At 42.1% G+C, this 16,366-nt stretch overlaps 1 protein-coding gene across 11 annotated transcripts in view; it reads left to right on the top strand.

The window, feature by feature from the left end:
- Window positions 1–16,366, top strand: part of NPAS3 (neuronal PAS domain protein 3) — a 652,478-nt gene that overhangs the window by 143,047 nt on the left and 493,065 nt on the right. For 3 of the 11 annotated variants that reach the window (XM_082213455.1, XM_082213454.1, XM_082213449.1), the window contains one exon: window positions 850–970. The exons of the other annotated variants lie outside the window; for them this stretch is intronic. In XM_082213455.1, coding sequence (XP_082069581.1) covers window positions 850–970 — 121 coding nt within the window. The remainder of the gene's footprint in view (window positions 1–849; window positions 971–16,366) is intronic. 11 annotated transcript variants of the gene reach the window in all.

The raw sequence follows: 16,366 nt of genomic DNA, 5'->3' as shown, positions 1-16,366 counted from the left end.
TGTAAGATCGTATAATCACCTTATTGTAGATGCTAGCAAACTTACTTGGATAATACGTGTAGGCTGCACACATCTGCCTTGGAGAAAATCTCATTGAACTCTGTGGGATTTATGTCTAGGTGGACATGCATAGGATCAGTCTGCTAAATTATTTTTATAGTCATGTTATTATTTTCTAAACCAATCAACCCCAAAACAGTGGACCTGCAAAGATTCTTGAAATTTGAAAATAAACTAGTTGGCAATGCTGAATTCAAAGGGATGCCTTATGTTCAATAGGATGTTGTCAGCTGTATAAACTCTAGTCGAAAGAAGTTTGTTCCATTTAAGTCACCTTGAAATCAATGGGCCTCAATGATTCTCATCTAACTTTTGCCCTGATGATTTTAAATGTAACCTTTCTTCACTTGCAGTGGAGCTACTGGGAAGGGATTGAATCCTTGAAATAGCCTCATCAGAAAATAAATGCCTGGTCAGAGAATTGAGCATGACGGTTGTCAAGAAAGTAAAAGCCCTCTGCCCCCACCTTCTTCTTACTGATTATTCCTCAGTTTTACAAGTTCCTGACAGGTGCCACTTCTGAATAAGAATTTGTGTGCAGCAGCATGTTTCAACAGTTCAGAAGGCCTAAAAAATAACACTTGTTGCTGTAGAATCTTTCAGCTCCTGATTAGCGCCCTGATCTGTTTTTTGATTGTAGAGGAATCCTCTATAAACCTTTCTGTGTCAAATCATTTCCAGTCCTGGACCTTCTGATAGGGGTCTGTTTTCTTCACCCTCAACCTGCTTGACCCTGTTCCCTTGCCCTTGACTCCCATCTTCCCTTGTCTGCTTTTTGCCCTCTCCTAGGGACTACTACTGACCCACCAGCCTATGCCTGCTTGACAGTGGTAATTGCCTCACCCAGAAACCCATGCCTGATGGACCCTTCCAACATGGGCCAGCTGCCAGCCTCAGTCTCCCAGTATAGGTAGGCAATTGATGTTGTCCATGTTATGACAGTCTCCTAAAGTAAGCCAACCAATGAGAACAGGTAGAAAGTGAATGGATGGTTTGCAGGCACGCCTGGGATACACTTGGGAAGGTGTGGTCATCTTATTATGTGCTTTATGGGACAATTTAGGAGAACACTGGGTTGCATATGTGAGTGAATGGGGATTGATTTTGCATTATCTTCAGAAGTGAGGCTATAAATTTCTCTGCCAGACTGCATGCGATGGGCTGTGGCAAGAGGAACCTGGCAACCTTCAATGACTTCTTGAAATGGCTTAACCAGTTTGCTGTATATTTTGATCATTAATATTGTTTGGATCCTGACTTTGGCACTGTTCAGTGCAGCATTTTCTGAATGGACCTCTGAGCAGAGGAAACTCCTGCCAGCAGAAGTGAGGAGGGCTGCTTCCTCCAGTTCCCACCTCATTCCTTTGCATCCTCAGAAACTCTGCCGTCTTTGAAACACTGAGAAGGTGCAGGGTGAGGCAGAAATTGGCAAAAATCACCTCCCCTTCCACTTCTGCCAGCAGGACTCACTTTCTATGAATAGAAGGACCACTCCTGTTCTTCGAAGGCTAAGGTTGGACCAATGTGCTCGTTCTCATTATTAAATGAAACCTATTTACTGATTTATCTTGTTTTCTCTGTCAACAAATGAAGCTGCACCATACCAATTCTGACTGTTAGTCCAGCCAGCCCAGTATTGTTTTCTGACAAACTGTGGGTCTCCCGAGGTCTCAGGAAGAAGCTTTTAAGGCTAACTTCCTGGAAATGATAGAGGTTCATGCTGGGTAATTCTATATTCAAAGCACAAGCTCCTCCATTGAGCTGTGGGCTCTTCCGCTTTGTTTCAATGTTCCAGTAGTTGAAAGCTTAACATTTTTAATAGTTCAAGTTATTTCATGTTGGGAATAATATTACAGGTCAATTTAATATTGCAACGGGGGTGAACTAAATAGACAGGTACAGAGCAATATAGTTGAACATTGCAGAACTAAGCCTTTAGACATGTTTAAATTATTCTGTTGTCTCTTTACAGGCTTTATTTCATCCCCACACCTTTCTTTTCCTCCCAAGTGAATATATGATTCTTTTGTTTGTGTTTTGGTGAGTTACTGAGACTCACATTTTGCCTAGGAAGAAAAAAACAGAAGAGCTTACTTTGCAGTGAGCTTTTGCTTACAGTGAGCACTGTTGCTAAATCTGTTTTCTGGATGAGACTGTTGAAAAGATCCCTTAGTTTAAAAGATTTGGAGTAGCCTTTGATTTGGGCCATTTAGAGCTTGAATTTGTGCTGTGAATTTGGATTGCTCTGCCAGCTGTGTTCAGTCATTTTATACAATATGCTGGTCCTATATGTCCACGCTGAAAGAAATATTTCGTTGTCCTTACATTCTAAGTACTGGGGTATATTTTTTAATTTTTTTTATCCTTCTCCATTTTTAGTCACATTTTTGTTGCAAATTATTCCAACAATTGAGAATAAAATATAACATTTAGCTGAACCACAGTTTATTAGAGGAAAGGTACTGACATTATTTAAATTATTCTGAAAGCTTTTTTCCTATGTGTGCTGAAAAATTACCCTTTTCCTTAAAAACAACAACTCCCCTTTGGGTTGTTGTTGTTGCTGCTGCTGCAAAAACTGTTTCATTAAGAGCTTACGTTTTAGTGGCTACCTATTTATATTTTCGCAATACTTGTTAAAAATAGAACTAATCACATTGATAACTTAAGTAAAGTCAACACAGCTTTTTTGGAAGATCTGTTTATTTTTCAGCTGTTGATTGAGTGATATAGTACTTTCTTATTGAAATGAAGACCCTGTCCCTTTTGGCAATGATTCCAAATCTGCGGCTACAAAGATATATTTCCTTCGAAAACATTAATGATGTCATGTTTCTCTAGGAATGTGTAGGTTGTAGAACATTGCATGAAGTCTGTTGAGATTCCAAGGAGTTGATTGTGTGCGGCTCCACTAGAGTCCGAAAAACTTGCAGAAGGAAGTAGTCACATCCACCATGTTTATTCTGCATCAGTACTGGTGCTATAAAAGTATAAAAGCATTCAGAAATATAAAGCCTTATAAAACCCTCAAAACTTGCACCAAAGTTCTACTGAATCAGTCGTTTGGGCTGCCAACAAAATAAAATGTCAGTTCAAAACAACAGTCAAATAATAACTCACCTTTGCCTGATCTATATATTCTGTTCTTAACTTTCATGTGAACAATGTAGTGAAAGTTCTTTCTTTAATTCTTTGTTTAATGTACGTATTATATCATAATGATCAGGAGGTAATATTCATTATGGTGAATAGGGAAGCAAGGGGGAATTGTGTTTTTTTCCTGCCCTAATTTGAATAAAATCAACTACAGCTTCAAGTGTTGTTTTTAAAATTTTCAATATATAAACATTCTGCTACAAGGGCAAATGTCACTTATTCGCTCCCATTGACATAATTAGCTCAAGTTCAAAGTACTAAGAATTTTAATTTTTTGTGTAGCTATTGTACAGTTTTGGAAAATGTAAAAATTGTTGCTTAGTTTTTAAACCTGATGCTTATAATCACTGCTTCTTTTGCAGTGAACTTACATTTGACTGGCAAAGCAAAAAAAACCCTGTATGGTCGTGTACGTTCCATTGTGTTTAATGGAATAATTAGTAAAATGTAGTGGAAACAATGTATTATCAGGTCTGGATTTGTAGTGAATGTCATCTGGACAGTGAAGCCCAACTTTGATTGTTTGACTTATCTAATGCATGCTATGACTTTTATATCTATTGGCTGCAGTTAGAAACTGGACTGATGGAAGATAGTTTAAGCTGAATGGAAGACAAAGATTGTCGTCAGCAAAGCTCTGTTATAAAGACAACACTTCCAGTGCTTAGTTTTTCCCCTCCTGGTCTTTTAGGCTTTCCCCCTTATAGTTAAAGTAACCCTTACTGATAGCAGTTCCACATAGGAAGGAACAAAATGGCCCTGCCCATTTGATATGCATGTTCCCAGAGCAGTTTGGAATCATAGCATGGATAAGTGGCTCCCATATTGCTGTGTCCTACCATCCAAATTTTTCCAACCCAAAACTAGAACATGTGTCTTCCGGGATGCACTCCCAGGTGAATCATGTGACTCACGCCTTGCTTTTGCCCCATAAAAGCACTTTTGGGGGGGGGAAGAACGTGATGCGAGAGCTCGGCTCCCAAAGTGGCTGTCAAGATCTTGCACGAGTAAACAGGATAATAATAATAATAACTTTATTGTCAATGTACAACCTGTGTACAATGAAATTAACCAAGCCTAACCGAGCCTCTCCCCCAAACACTCACTCTCATTGCACTCTGTGTGCTTATCGCACAACACACCACCTCGCAAGTCATTTTGCGCTATGTTATTTTCCGTTCAACAGCCTAACAGCCCATGGACAGAAGCTATTTTTTAGCCTGTTGGTACAACTGATTATACCCGAGGGTTATACCCGATTGTGCCCGAGGGTAGAAGATTAAAGAGCTGCTGACTAGGGTGTGAATCATCCCTGAGAATTTTTCTCGCTCTCCTAAGGCAATGATCCCTTGCAATGTCATCTAGCGGACTCAAGGACATAATTCCCCAGTCTCTCCAGATGTCCTGCTTTTCTGGGGCACTTGGAAAGTATGCTGTGTTTAAGTGTGTACATGTGCCCTTAGACTTTGGACTTCTAATAGTGCACTTTTATGCATGTCTATCAAGGGGTAAAGTCCCACTGAATTCATTTGGGCCTATTCTCGGGTAGGTGAGAATAGGATTGCAGTCTTAATTGCACAATGTGTAGCTTCTTCTTGTTGTTGTTGTTTAGTTGTTTAGTCGTGTCCGACTCATCGTGACCCCATGGACCAGAGCACGCCAGGCACTCTTGTCTTCCAATGTGTAGCTACTTTGTTCAAATGGCCTTGATATAACTTGAAACGTGTCAGGACACTTATCTGCCACTCTAAATAAATAAAAAAAGTCTACGTTGCTACTCAATTTATTGTTTGCTGTAGCAAATAATTTCAAGTTGCATTGGTTCAGGCAATTTAAATTTTATGTTTAGCAGTCCTAGTAGGTACTGGTTTCAGATGGTAGCTAGCTCTGTACATTTGGAGGTTGGAAATTATATGGATTTTTACTCTACTTTTTACCGCTTTAAAACTCCTGGTTGTGTTTGCATAGGAGTAAAACATTCAAGCTTCTTTAGTAGTTTGATCATTTACTAAGATTATTTCTTAATAATAGCCATAAACTATACTTAAATGTTTTGGGAAGATGGGGAACTCCAGAGTTTTAAAGCAGATGGGTCTGAAACAATTATGTGCCACAGGGGCAGTGAGTAAATTCTGGCTTCCTCTGGGCATAAAGCCGTTTTCTAAGAGAACATGTAACCAAACAATCTAGGCAGTTTCTTGCATAAAACATGAGTGCATACCTGATTCCCATTGGGCAAAACTCTTATTAAATGCAATATATTGTTGTTGAGAAGAAGCAGGAAAATATAAAAATAGCCACAAAAATCTCTCTCGCACAGTTTGGCTTAGGTTTAGATTTACCATTCTGAAGTCCCTTTTTTAAGAAACATATAAATGTGTGCAAATGGTGTTGGCTGGTAGACTCTCCATATCTTTGCAGACCATTAGGTGGTATCCAGCTCAAACAGAGAAGTTCCTGCTTCTTCCTCTTTTAGAAGCTGAAACCATCAAGAGAAGGGATTATTATCAATAATAATATATTTATACCACTCCTTTTTTCCTGACAGGGACTCAAGGCTGCTTACAGATAAAATAAGAACAGCTAAAAAGGGGGAGGTGTATTAAAAATCATTAATTGTTTAATTAAATATTAATTAAAAATTAAAACTGTATATAAATATAGGAAATCCTTTAAAATTTACAATAACAGCACTATGTGGCCACTTACCTCTATGAAAAAAGCCATGTGAATGGGCCACCTAAGAAGCCAGTTCAAAAATTGGTTCCCATTTCCCATGATAATTCTAATTGATGATTGCAGGAAGAATATCAAATTTTTATCTCTTAGGGATTACGTTTGCCAAGAATCGAGAGCCTCCTCTAGCACTTGGCTCAGCATGAGAAATGAACTGCAGGCTTATTTTATCAATACATCTTCTCAGAAAGGTTTGAATGTGGTATGTTTGGCAAAAATCTAGTCAACTATGTGGTTAAAAACACAATTTTGAAAAATAATCTATGATAGGGCACTATGCAGCACATGTGGAGAGAATGCTATTGTGAATCTGGCTAGTCATTGTCAAAACAGGATGCTGAACTAGATACGTAGGACTTTGATCTGATCCAGAAGGGATGCTCTTATGTACTGCACCCAGGTAGATTTTTCTGTCGTTACTTCAGATGTGTACAGTGGTGCCTCGCAAGACGAAATTAATCCGTTCCGCGAGTCTCTTTGTCTTGCGGTTTTTTCGTCTTGCGAAGCACGGCTATTAGTGGCTTTAAGAAAAAGGAAACAAACTTGCAAGAACTCGCAAGACGTTTCGTCTTGCGAAGCAAGCCCATAGGGAAATTTGTCTTGCGGAACGACTCAAAAAAACGGAAAACTCTTTCGTCTTGCGAGGTACCACTGTACTATTTTTCACTCTTTGACAGATTAAACAATAGAAGCAACTTCCAACAGAGACGTTTCTTTAGTTTCTTCCTCTGTCTGTTTTCATCTCTTGAACAAAATAGCTTATTGCAGATTAGCTTTGCCTATAAGAGGCTGCTGTTACAAGAAGTCTTTTGTTTGGCATGTATCCTGGCTGAGTGTACATGGCCACTTGCCACTTGATCTTTTCTGTTCCATGAATGTCCAAGCTGCATCTGTCCTGAAGAGTCAAGAGAAGCAGATCAAATTCTGGCTCCAGTAATAGCCCGAGTCTAATCTGCTGTTGTGTGCATACATATTGTGTAATTATTGTACGTACAGTTGCCTACCTAATATTTTATTGTAGGCCAGCCACTACCTAGAAACAATTCCTTAATCTGTGAATGTAGAAATAGCATTTCGAACTGGAGAAATGGCTAAGGATCAGTGGCAATGCACATGCTTTGCATTCAAAAGGTCCCAGGTTCAATCCTTGGGTTCCTAAAAAAAGGATGGAAACATCCCGTATGAAATCCTGGAGGCCAGCCTTTATCAAGCTGGTGCCCTTCAAATGCTTTGGACTACAGCTTGTGGAATTTGATTGATCTGGCGCGACCCCCGCTAATTGATTTGCGATCCTCAATTAGCTCTTTACTGCCCGGCACACTTCTCCTGCCGCACGCTCTGCTCCGAGCTCTCAGTCACGCCGTAGCAGAGATAACACAGCGGTGTAAAACTGTCATGTATCTTGGCTTCCAGACAAACACACACAGTCCAGGTTTGTCTATTTACAGCTTTTATTCCAACATTTCTCAGGAATTTCCAGGACTATTTGCAGCCATGACAAAACTGCATCCATTCCCCACAAAGTACAGAGTGGGACTGGCATACTCTTCCCAAGCTCCTCCCAAGCTTCCAAAATTGACGTCAGAATGGTGTGGCATCATGGGAAGAACTTAACCCGTTAAGTTCCAACCTAATCACCCCCCCTTGCTGCACCTTCTGACGAGACCCTTTTGAGCTCAACACCTTACCCTTTGCCTTGTGCTCCTTCCCAGCATCTTTCTCAGGCACCTGTTGAACCCTTTCAACACTTCCAGAATCACACTGTGCGAATTTCGCCCACGCACATGTTGCCTGGTACCTTTCAGGTGGAATGCCCTTTGTTGTGCGACTAGACCTTCTGGGCATAAACTCAGATGTTACCTCTGACTCACTGCCACCAGGAAATGTGTCCTCAGCATCACGGGATTCCCCCTCTGACTTAAAACGTTTTCGAATCCTCTCCATTACACTCACAGGGGAACTGGGCTCGCTTTTGGGTGTTCTCCTAACATCTTGTGGAGAAACTACCGATACCTCCTCCTGTTCCTGACTTTGGTCAGTTATCTGATCGTCATCATCAGACTCAGCTTCTTCTTCCTCCCCCTCAGAATCTTCCTGTTCTGAATCAGAGAGACACTCTGAAAGAACATCACGCTTGACAGCAGCTTGTGTCTTTTTATCCTGCTCATAGAACTCAGCGTGTTTACTGATCAGTAACTTACTCTGATCACCTGATGGAAATGCAAACCTCCATGCACTCGCTGTTGGCTCATACCCACAGAAGATCATTTTTCGGAACTTGGATCCATCTGGCCCCTGCAAAGCAGCAGGTACCGGCACAGACGCACGTGACCCGAACATACGCAAAAAAATGAATCTGGGGTTTCCTGCCATGCAACAAACCAAATGGTGTGTCCCCTACCATGGAATTGTAGGTGCGATTCCAGGTGAAGCTTACATACTTGATTGCCTCCAGCCAAAATCTTGGAGGTAACCCAGAGTCTTCCAGCAACACCTGTGCAGTTTTAACCAGAGCCTGACACTTCAGCTCTGCCACCCCCCACTGATTGGGTGAAGTCACTGTGTGACGTATCCCTTTCTTGTGAAAGTACTTCTGCAAAGCAGAACCTGTAAACTCAGCTCCTCTGTCACTTGTGACAGCTTGCACTTTGGTGGAAAACCTTTGTTCCACCCCCTCAATCCACCCTTTGATCAGCTGTGCTGCATCATCCTTGGATTTGAGACCATGTATCCAGGAATTCTGAGTAAAATCCTCCTGCATCGTAAGCAGAAACCTTGACCCTCCCAGACTTGGTTCTTTTACAGGACCCAACAGATCTATGTGAATCAGTTCAAAAGGTTTTGTTGTTATCCTCTCCACTTTTGGATAACTGCAACCTTTTACCTTTGCCAGTTTGCAAGTTTCACAATTTACAGCATGTCCACATTCTGAGATCTTACAACCATTGGAAACTTCCGGCAGCACCTGTAGTTCTTCTAGAGAACTATGAGCTGTACGTGTATGCCAAGCATGTACGCATGAATCATGATTGGGAATTGTAGCATGCAGTGCTTGTGCTTTCTCAACCTTCCCACCACCCTCCAGAGACGTTTTAAGAATGAAGAGATCATTCTGCCCCTTTTTAACCTTGGCAAGCATCCTCCCTCCTTTGGAGATTGTGCAAACATCACCCTGAAAACAAACCGTAAATCCCTTTTTCAGTAAATAAGGCACAGATAAAAGACAGTGGTGCATCCCAGGAACAGTACAACACTCCAACGTTTCCTGTAAAATACAAAAATGCAGATTTACAGCATTAGTCATATTTCTTTTCTGTCCATTTGCAAACAGTACAGTTTTCCCGGCCGGAATTGCCTTGCAATCCCACCTCTCGACAGCAAGTGTCTCTGGAATCAAATTGCGATTAGCTGCAGAGTCAATAACAAAACTTAGCTCTTGGCTTGCCCCACAGCTGTCTTCAGCCAACGCCAGACTAGCCGTGATCTGATAAATCTCCTCACGTTGTTTTCCTCGTCCTTCTCTTGTGTTCCCACGCTGACCTCCCCTTCCAGACTGGTTCCCATGGAAACCCGACTGATTCCCATGGAAGGTGTCCTTGAAGCCTTCCTGTGCATCTGCTCTCGCTTTCTGTGGGCAGTCTCTTTTGAAATGACTGTGAGATCCACACACGTAGCACCGACGAAATCCAGTGGAAAAACACTGCCTGGGGCTCCTCCCAGCTGGCCTCCTTCTCCTTCTTCCGGAAAAGCACTCCTTGCCAGCTCCGCCCCCCCTGAACTGCCGCTCCATTCCAGCAGATTCAGTGGAAAACGTTTCGAACTTGCCTTTGGAACTTTCCGCCCCCCCGACTTGCTCACTAGCACTCCTTGAGGCTAAATCATCAGGAACAGGGGCTCCAGCCATCTCTAGGCTTTCAGCTTCCATCTGCCCTAGGCCTCCTGCTGAGCCTTCACACAGACGTTTCAGCACACTCCAGGCCTCACACGCAGATTCAACGCCATCCAGGTGATGTTGCAAATTAGCATGAACACCTGCTCTCAACATGCAGACCTCAGCTCTCATAGCTTTCTCCCTCTGCATTTTCTCCTCCAGAGAAACAGACTTCAGCTTTCCTGCATCTCTGTCCACCAGTTGCACTGGTTCCCTCTGGGAAATGTCCCAAACTTCCGTGGCTATGAACCACGCTCTCACCCATCTTGCCCAGGTATTCCACGCTTGGGCGGTGAGTTCCTCAAGCTGTTCAAACGGAGCTTGAATCACCTCCTGGCCATCTGCCATGTTCTCCCGTTCTCCCAAGTGGGCCCCAAGCTGTACTTACAAAAGCACCAGCTCCTCTGGCGTGGAGAAACGATTCCTGGCAACACAGGCACTTTCTGCGTCTTTCAGCTTGCTTGCTTGCCTCCGCCTCCTTCCGTGCTCCTCTGCTAGACACCGCAGATTTCACAGCTCCCGGCAGCTCTCCCGTGACGGTTTTATGATAGGTGATTTAGGTTACCCATAACCTGTGGAATTTGATTGATCTGGCGCGACCCCCGCTAATTGATTTGCGATCCTCAATTAGCTCTTTACTGCCCGGCACACTTCTCCTGCCGCACGCTCTGCTCCGAGCTCTCAGTCACGCCGTAGCAGAGATAACACAGCGGTGTAAAACTGTCATGTAGCTTGGCTTCCAGACAAACACACACAGTCCAGGTTTGTCTATTTACAGCTTTTATTCCAACATTTCTCAGGAATTTCCAGGACTATTTGCAGCCATGACAAAACTGCATCCATTCCCCACAAAGTACAGAGTGGGACTGGCATACTCTTCCCAAGCTCCTCCCAAGCTTCCAAAATTGACGTCAGAATGGTGTGGCATCATGGGAAGAACTTAACCCGTTAAGTTCCAACCTCAACACAGCTCCCATCAACAGTCCAAATCCTTTGGAGGCCACCAGGTTGGCATTGCTTCTGTGGAGAATATTGAGCTAGATGAGCCGCTCAGTCAGTATAAGACAACTTGCTGTGTTAGGTTTTTGACTTCACAAAAGAGCTACAGTACACTGCTCTGAAACTGTCTGTGATAGTTTCGAAGTCATGTAGATAGTGATTAAAGGACTGAGAGTGTTAAAGCACGGTAATCAACACACAGCTCTCTAATATGTGGTAATTACTACCATTTTGTGATGTGAGCCCTGTTGCTTTCAGGTAAATGAACAATGTGCCAGATGGCAGCAGTTGCCAATTTATTGTGCATTTTATTGTGAGATTGGTTATAGCAATAAAGCTGGAATAACTAATTTGTGTTCTTTTTATTTTACCAATCATAGGGGGTTGGTTGAGAAAAGAGGGGTAGAGACTTTAGGAAGGAATCCCAGTTAGGTGACAGTCACCTAGTTCTCTCTTGGTCTGTTTCTTTCTTGTTGTTGCTTTCTATTTGGCCAGTATAACTACTTCCTTTCTCAGCAGCTTGCTAGTTTTCTCTCTGTCCCACTTCTGCAGTGAGAAGCATGTAAGGAAGAATGAAGTAAGGACAAGAACCACACAAAACTGGGCTTAAGCAGGCCACAACTTCATAAGGTAGAACAGGGATGGGGAACCTGATGCCCTACATAGGTTGTTGGACTTACAACTCCCAGGGTCCCTGACAATTTTCCATGCTGGCTTTGAGGTTGATGGCAGTCGGAGTTCAATATGGAACACCATAGGTTCCCTATCCCGGAGCTAAAGTTTCCATGAACTAGCAGTGTAAGAGCAGGGACTAAGAAATAAGGGAACACACCTGCTGTCTTAAGAGCTCAGCCTGCTGGACTAAAGTGAAATGGAATGGCTAAAGATTGCAGATATATTACCCAGCCACCCATTGGGGAGGGAGATGCCATCCTAGTGACTGGAAGAAAGCTAGTCCATGTCCTGGTCCCTAAGACATGTGGTGTGTAAGGAACATGGTGGCATGTAAGGGAGCCCACATGCATACCTCCTCCACCAGCTTGATTAGCTTTAAAAGAAGGTTAGAGAAATTAAGGGAGAATAAGGCTTTCAGTGGCTACTAACCCAAATGGCTATGCCATGCCTTCCATGCTTGGAGGCAGTATGAATACCAATTGCTGGAAAGTGCAGGGGGGGAGAGTGCTGTTTTGCTCAGGTCCTACTAGTGGGCTTCTCATGGGCATAGAGAGAACCTGGTCTGTGCATGGTGTACAGAACATTGATCAGAGTCTATTTGCATCACTCACAGACAACCCTTTGGTCTTTGAGAAGTGGCAGTAGTCTCCTGAAGTTGCCATCCTCTTTTTGTTCATTATCCCAGCATAAACCTATTAAGCATCTGAGAGCCAAATTGTAATAATAGTAACAACAACAACAACAACAACAACAACATTATTATTATTATTATTATTATTATTATTATTATTATTATTATTTATTATTTATACCCCGTTCATCTGGCTGGGATTCCCCAGCCACTCTGGGCAGCTCCCAACAGATTAAAAACAGAATAAAACATCAAATATTAAAAACTTCCCTAAACAGGGCTGCCTTCAGATGTCTTCTAAAAGTCAGGTGGTTGTTTATTTCCTTGACATGTGATGGGATGGCGTTCCACAGGGCGGGTGTCACCACCGAGAAGGCCCTATGCCTGGTTCTCCCCTGCCTAGAAATAATATTATACTGAGGATGCAATTGGTTTTGTAAAGAATTGCAATTTATTCTGGATATATTGTATACTTGTATTGTTGTTGTTATTACTGTTTTTACAAATCACAGCTAAAGATTAATCAGTAGTTTATTTTAAATGTGAAACATGTTATTTCCTAAAATAGGTAGTAAATAAGCTATTGAAAGATGGAGGTATTTTCTAACCTTATTAGTCTACTTACCTATAAGTAGATAATAATTAAGATAAAGCCCATCGCTGTGTTAGTGCCAAGCTCAGCCATTCTGTTGTTTACAGTGCTTTGATTCTGCCTTAACTGAGAAGTTTGACAATAACAGCAATGGCAAACAGCAGGGCTCTGGCTCTTTAAGTGGCAGTAAAAAAAATCTCCCAGTGTTTGCAAGTAGTTTTCTGGCAAGAAGAAGGATGATGGTATAATGCATCGCAAGAACAGAAGAATTGCCTTGTTTGATCAGACAAAGGTACTCCCAGCTCATTGTTCTGTTTCCAACAGTGCCAGTGAGAAGCTTCTAGGAGTTCACAAGCATCATATGAAGGTGAGGACTGTCCCTTACTGTTTGTACGTCAGAGGTACAGTAGACAGCATCCGATCATGGAGCTTCCAGTAGGACTGAAGTGATTTATCTTTTTATGGATTATAGTTATTGAAATTTTAAAATATGTGAAACAGGAAAATGGTATCAATACAAAAAGAGAGAGAGATGTATGTAGGCATAAAGAAAAAATAAAGCACCTGATGGAAATTACCCAAATAAAGATACTCGCCATACACTATATACAGGGACACCCTCAAGTTTCTGTTGTGGCCCTTACAATCTTAGGGAACTTGGTAAAATGGGTTTAATGAACACTTGGGCTTGGGCTTCCTTGGGAGGCTATTTTTGATGTTGGCACACCACTTTAATTGGGGTCTCTTGTGCAATAGATGGGCTCTCAAGTTTTGAGTCGTCTACATATTCAGGAAATCCACAAAGACGTAGATGGTTTCTACAAGATATATTCCTCAGAATCCATGAACTTACCCTCCGAGTTGTGCTCCTGTAACTTCATAATGCACTTTAGTTTATCTTTCATTTTTTGATGCTAGGAAAGCCCTGATGCAGTTGTGTACCTTCAAATATACTAGGAGTAACTACAGTTCCCAAGTCAATTTTTTAACTTAGGACCAAGGCAAAATATAGTCTGGCATTCTAAAACAGACCTGCACTGCTTGCCTCTTACGGCTTGTGGTTATTTGGACGACAGCCAAGCAACAGATCGTCAGTCTGCAGAGAAAAAAGTAGTTGCTTGCATGTTACTTTGATATTTTTTGTATGATATAGCCTTATCATGATGCTAACTTAGACTTGTTCCAAGTTTCGTTTTGGATACTTAGAGGCTGCTGTTCCCTTAGGTCAGTATCACTCCACCATTAGGCAAGGGGAACTTCTGTTTTGTTGGCTAGATAATTCATTGCTGCTGCCTCCACCACCACTGCTCTGTAGAGCAAACAAAGAACAGAGACTGACTTGACCAGTCACTAAAGGTACAGTGTTGTGTAGTGGTTAAGAGCGGTAGACTCGTAATCTGGTGAACTGGGTTCCCGTCTCCGCTCCTCCACATGCAGCTGCTGGGTGACCTTGGGCTAGTCACACTTCTTTGAAGTCTCTCAGCCCCACTCACCTCACAGAGTGTTTGTTGTGGGGGAGGAAGGGAAAGGAGAATGTTAGCTGTTTTGAGACTCCTTCGGGTAGTGATAAAGCGAGATATCAAATCCAAACTCTCTTCTTCTTCTTCTTCTTCTTCTTCTTCTTCTTCTTCTTCTTCTTCTTCCTCCTCCTCCTCCTCCTCCTCCTCCTCCTCCTCCTGTCTGCTAACCAGGCTCCTGTTAGCATTTTTCTAGAGTGCTCTGAGATCTAAGCACATAGAAGCTGTGATAGTTTAGCACATTAGATCCCATCCCCACTTCTGCCCTCAAATTCTGTAGTTGCTTCATGTCTTGGACACTTCCGTTCAGATCACATTTTATTTTTGTCAGGAATGTTTTAGAGCTATTATTCAGAGCCAGACACTGTCCTTCTTGGCAGAATATGCAGATAGTGATGATAATCAGCTTTGTGTTTTTATAAACAACTGTGCTACAAAAGTTGCATCTCCAAGTTTAGTTGACAGATGATAGCATAAGCAGAAAATATGTATTTCCTTTCTGTTTTATGTTTCTGAGAAATTTAACCCAATGGATGCAGGGGTTTTTTTTTCTGAATCTCACCGTTCAGTATGCTGCATCTCACTCATATTATACTGAATCTCCATGCATCAATCTGCAGCCTGGTCTGCCTCGAAATACCAGTTGCTGGGAACAACCCTTGGGGAGGGGCAATAGCTTAATGGCAGAGCAGTACTCAGGGGTTCGGGGTAGGGCTGGGAAGCCTTGTTATTCTGTGAACTGCCCTGAGACCTCTGGGTATATAGGGCAGTATACAAATTCAATAAATAATAAAAAATAAATATCGTTTGAAACCCCTGATAGCCACTGCCAATCAGAGTGGAGAATACTAAGCTCGCTGGATAAGTGGTCTGCTTCCATATGTTTATGTGTTCAAGACCACATACAGTGGTACCTCAGGTTAAGTACTTAATTCGTTCCGGAGGTCCGTACTTAACCTGAAACTGTTCTTAACCTGAAGCACCACTTTACCTAATGGGGGCCTCCTGCTGCCGCCGCACCGCCGGAGCACGATTTCTGTTCTCAACCTGAAGCAAAGTTCTTAACCTGAAGCACTATTTCTGGGTTAGCGGAGTCTGTAACCTGAAGCGTATGTAACCTGAAGCGTATGTAACCTGAGGTACCACTGTATTGCTCTCATGTCTTCCTTGTTTCCCATATGCATCTGGTTGGCAACTGCAGGAAATAGGATGCTGAACTACATGGGCCTTTGGTCGAATCCAGCAGGACTTCTCTTACATTCATTATGCGTATTCAGAAGTATATTCCATTGGGCTCTCCCATTTACACTTAAGTAAAGTTACAGAGTCTTGGAGAGCATTATGTTTTTAACATGATTTGTCTATAATAGTAGAACATTTCAGTAGGCCTGAATGAGACCACTTTTGGTCTCTGAGTCTCAAGAGTTACCCTTTGATCCCCTCAATGGCTTTGTGCTCAATGCAAAGCTTGCTGCCGCCATAGGTCACCATTACTGTAGTGTCTGCTAATATCACAAATGTACATCATGGCTGAATATCGAAGCATGCTGCCATATGAAAAAACTTTTGAGACATTTCTTTTCCTTTCTTCTCCCATATTTTCCACAATAACCTCACATGCACCTCCTTTAGAAGGTAGCAGGATGCTTTCTTCCATAACAGTGAGCCTTCAGTATCATCTGATATGGTTGGGTCAGGAGCTTCTTCATCTTGGAAATCAATTTTAAACACAAATCTTATATAAAAATCTCATCAATTGGCACAAAACATTTATCACTATTTTGCATTGCTAAAATGTCTTGATTACTTAATGAGGCTAATTATAATCTTAAAATACATATCACTCTATTAAGATGGAGTGTTTTGTGAGATTGAAATGTGTTATTTGATATTACTTGGGTTCCTGTTAAATATTTTCTAAGAGGTCTGTTTCTGCGGCTTAAAGTTGTGCCTCTCTTATCCTTATTTACCATGGATAGTCCCTGTCTTCTGGCACTTGGTGAATTTGTTTCTAGCTTGATGGTGAACTTCAGAAGCCCTGACCTTCCTTTTTTGTCTTTAAACCAGAC

Source organism: Podarcis vaucheri (assembly GCF_965113315.1).
Source record: "Podarcis vaucheri genome assembly, chromosome: 1".
NCBI lineage: Eukaryota > Metazoa > Chordata > Lepidosauria > Squamata > Lacertidae > Podarcis > Podarcis vaucheri.
This window is presented reverse-complemented; position numbering and strand designations above follow the sequence as displayed.